At 42.6% G+C, this 13,121-nt stretch overlaps 1 protein-coding gene across 1 annotated transcript; it reads right to left on the reverse strand.

Moving 5' to 3' along the window:
- Positions 1–4,111: 4,111 nt before the first annotated feature.
- Positions 4,112–5,065, reverse strand: LOC110293505 (olfactory receptor-like protein OLF3). The gene has a single exon (XM_021161350.1). It carries the CDS (start codon positions 5,063–5,065, stop codon positions 4,112–4,114), a length of 954 nt encoding a protein of 317 aa, XP_021017009.1.
- Positions 5,066–13,121: the final 8,056 nt, after the last annotated feature.

Genomic DNA, 13,121 nt, shown 5'->3' on the forward strand with positions numbered 1-13,121 from the left:
CTTATTAAACCAAGGCTACCAGCCCAGAGATGGTAGCCACCCACAAGGGGCCTTTCCCCCTTGATCACTAATTGAGAAAATGCCTTACAGTTGTATCTCATGGAGGCATTTCCTCAACTGAAGCTCCTTTCTCCGTGATAACTTCAGCCATGTCAAGTTGACACAAAACTAACCAGTGCAGATAGATTTTGGAGGTGTTGCTTTGATAGAAGAACTGTATCACTAGGGGCAGGCATTGCATTTTCCAAGTTGATCACCATTGTTATTGTGCAGACATTGTTACCTGACTGAGATTCTAGATGTCAGCCCTTAGCATCCCGGTCTAGTTGCCATGGGTCCACTCTGTCATCATAGTCTTTTATTCTCTGGAACAGATGGTGACACCTACAATCAAGATGGATCACCCCTCATCAGTTAAACATTTCAGGAAAAGTCTCATAAACTGCTCCAGAGATACTTTTCTCCAATGATCCTAAATGCAGTCAAGTCAACAGTGAAGATGGCCATGGCCAGCCATGAGAGGACGGCCGGGGAAGGAGGCTGGCAGATGTCTGCAGAGAATGTCATCCCATCCCCTAGACTGTCCAAATCCTGTCTTGTTGAAGAACATTCCTTCATGAAAGAATATGTTCACATTATTTCCCTTTTTTGGTATTGCCTGTCATCTTTCATGAGTATTCCATGTACGTTACAAGCTACCTGAATATGATTCATGAAAACTCTTCAAGTTCAACAGTACCCACCCCAACTGCCTCCCACTCTGTGTGATTTTTAAAACTCAACTTGGTCTAATTTGTGCAGGCCATCTAGCATGGTTGTAGGTCCATGCATTGGAGCTTGACAACGAGGGGCCACTCCACTGGAGAAATCTGACTCTTTCTCCTCTATAACCTATCAATTGTCTAGAGCAGATCAGTTAAGGGTAGGGAATCAAGAGACCACAGTGGATTATTGACTAAGTCTTGTACAGGCAACAACAGCTGCTGTGAGATATGAGTACAGAGTCCTGTAGTGTCCAAAATACATTGCTTTGTCTTAGTCTTCTACAACCTCTGGCTATTAGTCTTTCTCTATAATAGTTCCTCAGTTTTGGTAGAAAGTGACAAAAATCTATCACTTGTGATTGAGCACTCCATAAACACTTCTCTGTACTCTGACTAGTAGATTTTCTGTGGTAACCATCAACCACCGCACAAAGAAACTCCTCTGAGGAGGTCTGGGAGCTGCACTTAGCTATAGGCATAGAGAGCCAAGAGGGCAGTTTCACACATGTCAGGTTAACACAATAACTGTAGTAGGTTAACCTCTGAGGCTATGAACTCTCATCCATTGACTTTTAAGATGATGGTCTACAGCTCATGTTCTACACTCATTTCCCAATTGTGATTTGTAGACATCCATGACCATATAACCAACCTTTGGACTAGAATGCACTAGTCAAATTAGCCCTTACCTGTCAGCCCTTAATCCCTCCAAATCAAGGAACACCAAAATGTCCTGCACAGTGTTCTTTCCCCACAATCTTTCTCTTCAGGCCCATCCAAGATACACAACACAGTGCTTAAGCTATCCACTTCCAGTTACTGTGGGCCCAGTATACAGAATGGTCTGTAACCAGCATGAGTTTGTGCCTCCCCTCAGTCCACCATACAGGAATGCCCATAGAGAGCATTGGTTCAGATTATGGTGGGGATATAGCAGCAGTAAGAAACTTGGACTACTTTCTCAAGCAATCTTCCTGTGTTTAAATGGGCTATTAGTGTTCACTGTGTCTGCACACTGGCATTCTCTGGTGCACACCTCTGTGTACCAGTTTTAGGACTTTGTATGATAACTAACACCTAGTTCATCATGGGCACTGATGACATGTGGTCATATAATGCCTTCTGGTTCCTTCAATGCTACAATTCCTATGGTTAAGATGCCAACATGTCCTAACTTTTCCTACAAATTATTTGTATCTCTACCATTGTCCTAGATCCCACTTTTTTGAAATTACCAATGGATCCTAAATTTCAATGGAAATTGCAGACATCCCAAAGAGACAAAAACAATCTTTAAAAAAGATCGGAGAGTTCCTGATTTCCAATCTCAATGCCATAGCAACCAAACAGGAATGACATCAGCAAAAGTTTCACATGGAATTTAATAAACTGTATCTGACACTCCAAATCTTGTAATGACACACACAAAAGAGTTGTTGACAACCATGTTGATTAAGCAATTAAGAGTTGTAAGGCCTTTTTATTGATGGTCAGAAAAAGAGTGGGCTTGAGCCTCTGAAGAACCTCTTGGTGCCTAAGTTCAGAGATACAGTTTTTAAAATAAAAAACCACTGACATAAGTCAGAGTTAGACGATGGTCAGAGGAACCTTGAATTGTTTCTTCCTGAATAGAATCATAGGCATTTTAGACATATCGTGACAATTATTTTGGTCAATATATCTGTAATATAGTCAATGGCATGAAAATCTCAGATGTGTTTGCAAGTTAGATGTGATAATTGTAGGGAGGGAGGTAGAGGTTAGATAATCATGCAAACAAACACAAAATGGAGTCACAACAGAATAGCATTATGCTAGTCATATCATTATAAGCACTAATCTGTATTGTCAACCAATAATAGTCAGGGATATAAATATCATGCAATGAGATAAGGACTGCTGTCAAAAGGCAATGATGAGACAATGGATATCCACACACAAAAGGATTAAATTGGACCCTGGCCACATACTGTGCACAAAATGAATCAAAATGCAAATGAAACTTTTAAAACATAATAGAATTTTTCATGAACTTTCATCAGGAAATACCTTCTGGAATATATTCCATGAGACAGAGATAAAGTGGCTGAGTTGTATTTAACCACAGTGAGACACCAGTGATACTAAGGACATTGTCTACAAACCAAAATATCAGCAGGTCTTGGGTCATAAGCACAAAATCACAGTAATGGGAGGTGGACACAGGAGATTCAAGATTATTTTTAGGTACATTGAAAGTTTGAAGCCAGTATGGGACCGGTTAGACTTTTTAATAACATAAACCCACAAATACATAATAAATCCTAACTATGAATGGATTGTCTTCACTGTCACCCCAAACATGATTAAAAACAAATTATAAGCAGGACATCATTAGGGAAAGAATAGTTCGTGCCTGTATCACAGAGGAATTAGCTGATTGGCCAGACAAGTGCTACTCTGGAGCTGATAAGAGAAGGATACCCACCACCTCAGTGTAGAAAAGGATGAGGATCAGCAGTCACAGGGGAGACGTGTCCTCAGATGCTGCATGTCACCTGCAGCAATAATTGGGATTTCTGCCATGAAATCTAGCTCCCTTAACTTCCATATGACCACACAATGCAGACTTCATCCTGTTGAACCACAGACTACATTGAATTTAGGCAGGAAGTTTGGTCTCTTGTCTGCACCCCTTCTGTTCCACACACCATTGCTTTAATTTTAATAATGAGAACCTGTGCTGCATTACTTAGCCTACAGCACATCGGCCTCTACTGTGTCTATTACAACATCACTAACGACATGTTTCCTGCTGGCTTACATGTATGCAGTTGCCAGTCGGAAAATACGGCAGGTTGCAAAACTGCTGCTAATTTTTCACTTGTCTGTACGAGAAGAGTACACACCAGTCCAATATCACATGACTTTCATTGCTTCTCTGTGGAAGCAAAGTAAATCCCGACATCTTGTTGTCAGGTTGGACCATGATGCTCTCCTTGCCAGAAGAATGTGTGCAAAAACATGGTGATCACTACTGAGAAGCTTAGGTTTTAAAGGCTGTATTCACTATTCCTTTCCTTCTGTTAATGATGGATGGATCTCAACCTGACTACACAAGGAGACTTGCAATATACCACTAATGAAAGTGAGCCCCAAGGGAGTCCTTGCATGGAGAATCAGTAATATTTATGTTTTCTGTTTAACTGTGGTACAGTCACTTATCAATACAGCATGCTCTCTTTCAGGAATGTTGTTCTAAGTTATTAAGTTGTATGTTGTATAAAATGCACAATTTTGCTCACATAAAACAAATGCACTGTTTCAGTATTAAGCAAAGAACATTTTATCTAATGTTTATCAAAGGATCACCATCCTGGTCCACTGGCACACCTTCCATAACCCATCACCTTGAGAAATGCCCTCTTGATGTCTTTGTTCCTCAGACTATAGACCACAGGGTTGAGCAATGGTGTAAAAGCACTGTAAAAGAGTGAGATCTGCTTGTCTTTCTCAGGGGAGTAGCTGGAGTTGGGCCTCAAGTAAGTGTAAGTGGCTGGAGCATAGAAGAATGTGACCACAGTCAGGTGGGAGGCACATGTAGAGAAAGCCTTGCAGCGGCCCTCTGTGGACTTGATCTTGAGAATTGCCATGGCAATACGAATGTAGGAGGCCACAATGAGGGAAATGGGAGTAACAAACAAAAGGACACTCAAGACCAAGTCCACCATCTCAATGATGTGGGTATCCATGCAAGCCAAGCTACGCACTGAAGGACCTTCACACAAGTAGTGGTTGACCCTGTTGGGACCACAATATGGTAGACTCATGGTGAAGAAAGTGTGCAATAAAGAGGAAAAGAAACCACAAATCCAAGACCCTGCTGCCAACCGTATGCACAGGCCCCAGTTGAGGATGACAGTATAGTGCAGTGGATAACAAATGGCCACATACCGGTCATAAGCCATGACAACAAAGAAGGTGCACTCAGTTATACCCAGGCCACCGAACATAAACATCTGCAGCCAGCAGCCAGCAAAGGAGATGGTCTGAGAGTGAGTAAGAAGATGCACCAACATCTGGGGCATGGTGGTGGTAACAAAGGTCATATCCAACAGAGAGAGGGTAGAAAGGAAGAAGTACATGGGAGTGTGCAGCTGTGTGTCCAGGCAGACCAGCAAGATGATGAGCCCGTTGCCCAGGACTGAGCTCAGGTAGATGAGAAGGAAGACAATGAAGAGGATGCTGTTGGTCGTGGGGTCACTGGAGAAGCCAATCAGGATGAACTCAGAAACCCAACTTTGGTTTTGCCCTGGAATCATTTAAAATGCAAGGCCTGTGAGACGCTTCCAGCCATATATGTAACACCTGAAACAGTGCAGCCCAGAAGATCGGCATCTGCAGAGGCCGGAAGACTGGGGTGGTTATTCTGAGCTTACTGCTAAGTTTCTGCACACTCTTCTCAAGTTGCTTAACAACCCCTCAGTCTCTTCATCTGTAAAATGAGGCTGATGATACTCATGTCTTGAGAGTACTGTGACTATTTAAAGTATCTCACATAACTCTGGAAATACCTCATAAGGCATTTTATGTCCTGTGCTGCCTCATACACTCATTCCACTCTATTGTGTGCATTAGTCTCTCACCCATTCAAGAACACATGCCTCAGAAGCCCCTAGACCTGAAGTGGTCATCCACTTTGTAGAGCCTGTGTCCTGTGTATAAGTGGTCTCTCCTCGCACCAAGGCACCTTTATTCTGAATCAGCTGTGCAACCTGAGCATTCATTACCAGAGGGACATAAGAGGCCATAAGCTACACCAAGAGAAGGAAAGATCTTTTGTAGCTGCTAAAGTTCTTCCTTCCTGTTTTTTTAGTCTTTCTTCCCTGGTCTTGAGTCCTCCCTCCCTGGTCTTGAAACGTAGCAGACATGTCATGACTGGCAGTGTTCACTTATGTGGTCTCACTGGACCCAGCATGACGAGTGCCACACTGTCCCCACTACCTGCACAGCAACTATAGTCCTAGCACCTCCAGCCTGCACTGTCTACAGCTCCACATCAGCTGTGTCTACAGTCCAGCCCTGAACACACTCCAGGCAATGTCTTCCCCTCATGGTGTCCTCTTCATGCAAACTCTGTCAGGTGGTTGCACTAATAGGCTGCACATTCTTTATGCAACAGCCTCTTCATTAGAGTTTGAATCTCTGTTCAGATTACACAGGCTCTATATGGTGCTGACACATCTGTCATCCCAGCACATGAAGAGGTAGAGGAAGGACAATCAGTAGTTCTTGTGTAGCCTAGGCCACATAATGGGTTTGAAGCTAACCTGAGTTACATGAGGCACTATAAATAGCTAATTTCTAACACTAATAATAAATCAGTGAGGGACAAGAACATGGCTTATCAGGAAAGTTGGCCTGAGGCCAAGCCCAATGGCCCCAGTACAATCTGTGAAGCCACAAGGTAGAAGGAGAAGATTGATTCTCTCCTGTGCTGGGGGAAGGTGCCAGCATGCAAGTAAACACACACACACACACACACACACACCCCACACCATTTTCAAAACAAAAAGTCAATAATAACAACAACAACAAAAACAAAAACAGAAAAGAACAGAAAAAATTCAGACACAGACCCCCACACAGTCAAATGGTTTTTGATGGAAGGCATTCTACAGTGGCCAGGATCTACCATAGTATCTCCAATAGATGCTGGTGGATTGTGTGTGTATTCATTGATGAAAACTCTCCTTTCTGTATCACACCTTCCTTCCTCTGCACACACAAGTCAATTCCAGGTCTACCACTGGTTTAAACTATGGTTATAAAACAACCAAATTTTAGAATCAAACCCAATGGAGTATTTTTATCTTTAATGGGTAAAGAAAGATTCCTTTAAGAAGGCAAAATAAAATAGTTTCCCCAGACAAAAAAGCAAGAAATCAGACAGTATCAAAAAAGAATTACTCCAAAGATTCTTACAAGGAATTATTTGTAGAGGAGCCTTACAAGAAAACAGACTTCCCAATAGAAAAAGGAATAAATAAATAAATAATAAATTAATTAATGTAAAGGATATTTCTGCAATGTGGCCATCTCAATAAGCACTGAGAAGCTGTGAGACCACAGTGTAAACAGCCACTCAGGCTCCTGTCATCCATGAGGCTCCCTACACCACTCACCTACCAGAATGACAATAGTAAACCCCAATGCTCTACTCACTGAAGACTTCAACCACAACACACAGCTGTCTCCTCCATCCCTCTCTCTACACTCTCAAGTCTCTATGCAAAAGCTCCTGATACCCTGGACACCTCTGCTTCTCTCAAACTGCAAGGCACACACCTAGCACCTCACTATAGAGTGGGGACCAACACCTGCCCAGTGATGCCTACACAGCAGGACTCAGCTTGTCCAGGAATCCTTGCCTGCTGTGCTGCCATCTCCAAGACCCAACTCAGGTAGAATAAATCCTGTAGTTCTTGTTCATCAGTCAGATAAAATCTGAAGACTTCTAGAGGGGTCTTCCTTCCTCTCCTAGTAACTGAATTCCAAGAAAAGTAAGAACAAACTATCTATGGTAGAGTACAGCAGCATGCGTGGTTCCCTACCTTTGTAATAATAAAAAAAACTAATATTATTTTTGGGTAATTTGTATATGCCAGCCATTGTTCTAATAGCTTTAGGCTAACATAACATCAATTCACTGGAGGAAGGATTTTACTCATGTGCTATATGTAGAAATCTAAGGTCCAGAGAGGACAGTTTGTTCCAGATTACAAGGTTGCCATGGGAGAAATTGGAGTTCGGATGGTCCAGTCTCAGAGCCTGACTCTTTTTTTTTTTTTTTTTTGGATCCTGACTCTCTTAGTCATTACCTTCTCTGCTCTGGCAAATGGGCTCTCAAGTGGGAGGTGAAGGCAAAGTCTTCACAGTGTCTATCTAGTTGAGCACAGACCAGAGCTCCTAGGATAGAGGTGGATGACTAGCCACAGACCTGCCTAGATCTCCCTAGTGTATGCCTGTGGGAAGATCTGGTGGATGCATTGAAAGGGAAAATGAAACAATGGGAAAGGATTTGGTAAACTCTAAGTATTTTGGAGCTAAGTAAGTTTTGATTAAAACTTTTCTTCTTCTTCTTCTTCTTCTTCTTCTTCTTCTTCTTCTTCTTCTTCTTCTTCTTCTCCTCCTCCTCCTCCTCCTCCTCCTCCTCCTCCTCCTCCTTATTTCTCATCCTTGTCATCATCATATCCTCCTCCTCTTCCTTCTTTCTCTCTCTCTCTCTTTCTCTCTCTCTGTATGTATGTAACAGAGAGAGAGAGAGAGAGAGTCAGAGACACAAACAGAGACAAAGAAAGACAGAGACTCAGAAAGGCAGAGACTCAGAAATAGGAGGAGACACAAAGAAACAGACACACACACAGAGACTGACTGACTCAATGACTAGCTGACTGACAAAAGTACAGAAAAAGAGAGACAGATACAGACAGAGACATAAATAGATAGAGACAGAGGAAAATAATTTGGTCAAAGTCTTTATTGACTTGCCTGTCCTACAAGTCTGTGTCTTCCTTTATAATATTCAACTATGCCTGGTGATACAGATCATCAGTCCCAGCATTATGAAAGCATAGACAGCCAGATTATGAGTTCTAGTCCCAAAATTGGGCTACCTGGCAATAATCAGTCTCAGAAAGAAAAAAAAACATACAGTCCTACCTCTAGAGTGCTGAAAATGAGAATCTGAAGTGTAGCATCACCTACAGTGCAAGGCAACCAGCTCAAACAGCCTGAGATCCATCCCACAGCCAAAACCAAACTGCCACAGGTACACATCCTGTTATCTCCCCGCACGTTGGAAGGCTGTTTCTAAGAGACCTTCACTGTTCTCATGACTAAGGCTTCAGCCTCACATATGATCCTTGAGCTCAGAACAATATTGTATCTTTGTGTCTAGTACCGACGTAGAGCATGACAGGAAATAAACTGTCAGGAAATATTAAATGTATAAAGGAGGAAGGAAGAGGAACAGGAAGGAATAAAGGGCATGTGGGTGAGGTAGACCAAGGTGAAGGAAGAACAGGCAATGAGAGGCAGGGCAGCAAGTCTATGGTGATATTTACATAGTTGAAAGGGGGGGCGGCTACTTCTGATCTTCAGCTTCATGTGATTCCTGCATCCCAACAGGAAGTCCAAGACTAGTGACCAACTTACCACTCATGGGTCCAACTAGGTGTCAATGAATGGCTGCTTCTTGCTCTTGTAGAAGAGACTAACCAGGAAAACCCCTAAAGAACTGGATCCCGAAATGTGATATTGAAGGCAGCCAAGAATGCAGAACATATCCAAGGTTTCTGACAGTTCAGCCAGCTGAGTCTCCAAGCAGTCTAGGTTTGTCTTCTGAGGGTGGTGAACCTGTGCAACAAACTGAGTCTCAGACTTGTCAACCTTTTCCCTGTGGTACAAGCTGCAGTGACTTTATGATCCTGCCTTCTCTCTTAGCCTTCCCAGGNGANTTGGGAAAGNGNCATTTCTGTNCCCAGTAGGGATTNCCTGAATGCTCTCAACAAGCACACTCCTTGGAAGAGACTCTTGGGGGACAGAGCAGGAGAAAACATCAGGCAAATGGAGGAATGATGACCTTCATTTTAGACCTAATTGGGGAAGATGCACAGCTCAGGGCAAAGGAGGTGAAAGAGTCAAGGCCTGACATTTTCAGTCACTGTCCAGACCCTCCTGGACCCCCCAGTGACACCATGTTTAGTGTCACCTCTATTCCTTCCTCAACTGTGTATCCAGGATCTGAGCCAGGACGGCCACATGGGCATTTGAGAGTCCTCCATGACAAGTCATCACTGGTGGTCAGCAGTGCCAGTCCCCTAACAGCTAAGGGATCTCACCCAGGGAATTGTAGCCCTTAAGAACATAATGAAAGTTGGTTTCCAGATATATCTTTTTCTAGAACATTCTTATTTAAACTCACTGTAGTCCTGACTCTCTCTTATGTAAATTGCCAACAGTTGCCTCTTCCAGTCTGGGGTTGCTGGGAGAATTAAGTTTGCTTATGCTGGGTACTTGGAACTATTACTCCTGAGATTCATATGTGAGAAATAAGTTTCATAAAGTTGAGCCAAATTTAAATCAAGCTTTAATTAAAAACTGGCCATGTAAAAAGAACTCTGGCCTGAACCACCTCTGGGTTTGTAGGATATGACCGCATAGTCACATTTTTTGCAGGGGCTTGCTTAAAAATGTGAAATCTACATCTCATTTCATTTACCATTAGGTCCAATCAAGGTAAGTAGACATCTTGATTTATTTCCTGCCTCCATACCTCCCACCCACATATGATCAGGCATATCCAGTGCACAGGGGTCAAATACATTTGTTTTGAGAGAACCCTTCCCCCCACAAAACTGTGGCTTATTACTTTCCAAGAACTACAACTCCCAGCAACCCAAGACATTACAATGTCCTTTGGCAGGTGGGGCTTACAGGGTGTCTCTGGCTCTTACATCTCCCCTTGAGTTGTATCCTGAGTTAAATCCTTGACTCTGTTATGGATAACTATTTATGTTAGCAACTAACAATGATTAGATTTTTGGTACCCAGACAGGAAGAGAAGGATCAAGGCCCCTGTGACATCCCATAATAGGAGGAACCTGGTAATGAGAATGGACTCCAGTTATTTCTTTTATTGTAGGTTTCCCTTTCATAATATTTTTAATACAGTCAGATTATAACCCTGAATGGTTTGTATACAAATGGTAATTTTCTTTTTAAGACATACAATACCCTTTTTAAAATCTTTTTTTACAGTTCAGTCATTTTCCCCCTCCTGGTCCCCCCTCTGACTGTTCCTCATCCCATACAATACCTGTTTATTCTGCATAAGCAGGCCAAGTGCCCTATCATACTATACAGATATTTCAGTTAATGAATCTGCCTGTTGATAAATCTGGGTCACTTTCCTTGTATGCCATTTTCCCCTGTGCCAAGTAGTTATCCTTTGCCTTAGCATTTGAACTCTTGGTGGTACAACGGACTATGTATTCTGTTTTCTAGCTACTTCCAGGTGAGTCTATGCCATCACTCTCAGGGCTCAGGAAGGCTGAAAGGCTGGTTAAATGCTGGACAATGGGGCATTCACCAGAAGCCCCTGGTTAACTGACTCAGCTGAAGGAACAGGGAGCCATCACATTGCTGGACTGATTGACATCAGGATTCACCAGTTGACTCTCATGACAGCTGATGACTCTGGCTCAACTCCAAGTAACCCAAAATATCCAGTGAGCCATGGATCATCTTCCTTTGCCCTGGATTGAGTGCAGGGGGTGCATAGACCTAATAAGATCCTCCTTGTTCCCATGTCAAGGGATGTTAGAACCAGAAACCAGGCAGAAAGAATGTCATAGGAAGATAAATAGCCTTCTATTAAACTTAGCAAATGGAGGTCTTTCTCACCCAACACCCACATATCCCAAGAAATGCTTGCTACCAACTTTCTTGAGCCTGGCCTTTCACAGTGTGGTCAGAAGGAATGAGGGCATGCTCCAGAGCCTTGGATTAGTATCCAAGGTGCCCACCCCAGAGTGGCTTGGTCTTTAGAAGATCCTGGAGTGAAGGGTGTAGTGGTTGGCCCATCTAACTGGACGACTTCAAAGGATAACCCTGAGAGAACAACCAGTCCGACAGTTTTGATCCAAAACTAAAGCAAGCTTTAATTAAATACTGGCCAGGTAAATAGGACTCTAGTGAGGTTCATCTCTGGGTGTGGAGGAAATAGCCCCAGTCACATTTTGCAGGGGCTTTAAAAAGGCCAAACCCACAATTTCATTGCATTTCCCAACAGGCCAAATCAGGAGTATACATACTTCCTGACCTTTTTGCTGTCCACATACCTACAGCCCACATGTGATCAAGAACATCTTGTGAATATGGGTCAAACAAACTTCTTTAGGGGAATAAAAATCATGTGGCTTGTTATTTTCCAAGATCTACAACTCCCAGCTTTCCAAGAAGTTCCCTTGTCCTTTGCTGGGTGGGACTTACTGAGCAACTTTGGCTTTCACAGTATAAGAGCTGGCCAACTCTCAGTGATCTTGACTGTCCATCCCTGGCATCTGCCTATGCCTTGGCTTCCTAAATGTTCCAGTGTTACGATTGGACTCAGAGGTCTTGCCTGGCTTGCCGCAGGCCACCTGAGCAATTGATATGATTTAGAAATACCATGATTTGGTCCTGAAGCACAGTAATTATTAAAAGTTAATTAAAACTACAATCAGTGGTATTGTGTTGGGATCAACATTGTATGGCTACACGTACAGCTCAGATACATAGATAGCACCTGGCCCAACAGTATACTTAAGGCCTACAGCTTGATTCATAGCTAAGTGAAAACTCAAGGGTGTTTTGAAAGTCAGTTATGTCAGTTGGTGTTTTGCTGGGGCAAACATATCAGAGTGTTTTTCTGAAGTGGACACAAGTGAAAAGATGTTTTGCTAAAGCAGATACATGAAGAAATGTTTCAGTAAAGCAGACACAGGTAGATATATGTTTCATTAAGGCAGACTCATGAAAGAACTTTTCACTGAAACAGACACAGGTAAAAAGATGTTTTGCTAAACAAACACTTAAAAGATTCTGCACTAAAAACACTCATGAGTTGGTTCACCTGACATATGTTATTGAACTCCATATGTTGTGACTCCATAGAGAGAAACACACCAAAAACCTTCTGGTGGTGTTCTGGCAGCTTCTTGGCACTTCCATATACTCAGCTTGATTGACAGAGTGATCTCAACTGATACAGACAACAGATACACTTTGGCTAAGACAGACTCATCTAATAAGACATGTAGTGAGGCAAGACCCATAAAGGACACCTGATGTTTAGAGAGAGTATAAATAGGACTCAACAGACAGTGACAGAGGCTGGTCTGGCTGACATAGCTAGCTTTACAAAGCTTCTTAGTATTGAGGCACAACCAAAACCTTTTCCTGAAGTCCAAAGTAGTGCTGGCTCCTCCTACTGACTCATGCAGATTCAGCTAAGGCCCAGCTGTCATGCCACAGATGTTGTTATCCTGAAACTACTACCCTAGACTACTGATATATCTGTAAAGTGTTTATAAATGGATCAAGCTGCTGCTGCTGATTCTTATAAACTAAGCTATTAATTTTCTAATAATACAAATGGAATTTGTTCCAAAAAACAATTTCTAAACATGTTCACTTTCCCCATATCCTATTAACATTTCTTTTCTCCTTTCTCAGGTGGGTGGTAAACTAAAAGACGAGTTAAAATATTTTTAAGAGGGCCACAAGCCTCTTCCGGTCAGAAAAGCACCTGGGAAGCTAGGGCGCAGGGTCGGC

The sequence above is a fragment of the Mus caroli genome, chromosome 4, assembly GCF_900094665.2.
Source record: "Mus caroli chromosome 4, CAROLI_EIJ_v1.1, whole genome shotgun sequence".
In the NCBI taxonomy this organism is placed as follows: Eukaryota; Metazoa; Chordata; class Mammalia; order Rodentia; family Muridae; genus Mus; species Mus caroli.

What these genes read in the sequence shown, in the direction of transcription:
- LOC110293505 (XM_021161350.1), bottom strand. Translation starts at nt 5,065, where the DNA reads ATGATTCCAGGGCAAAACCAAAGTTGGGTTTCTGAGTTCATCCTGATT.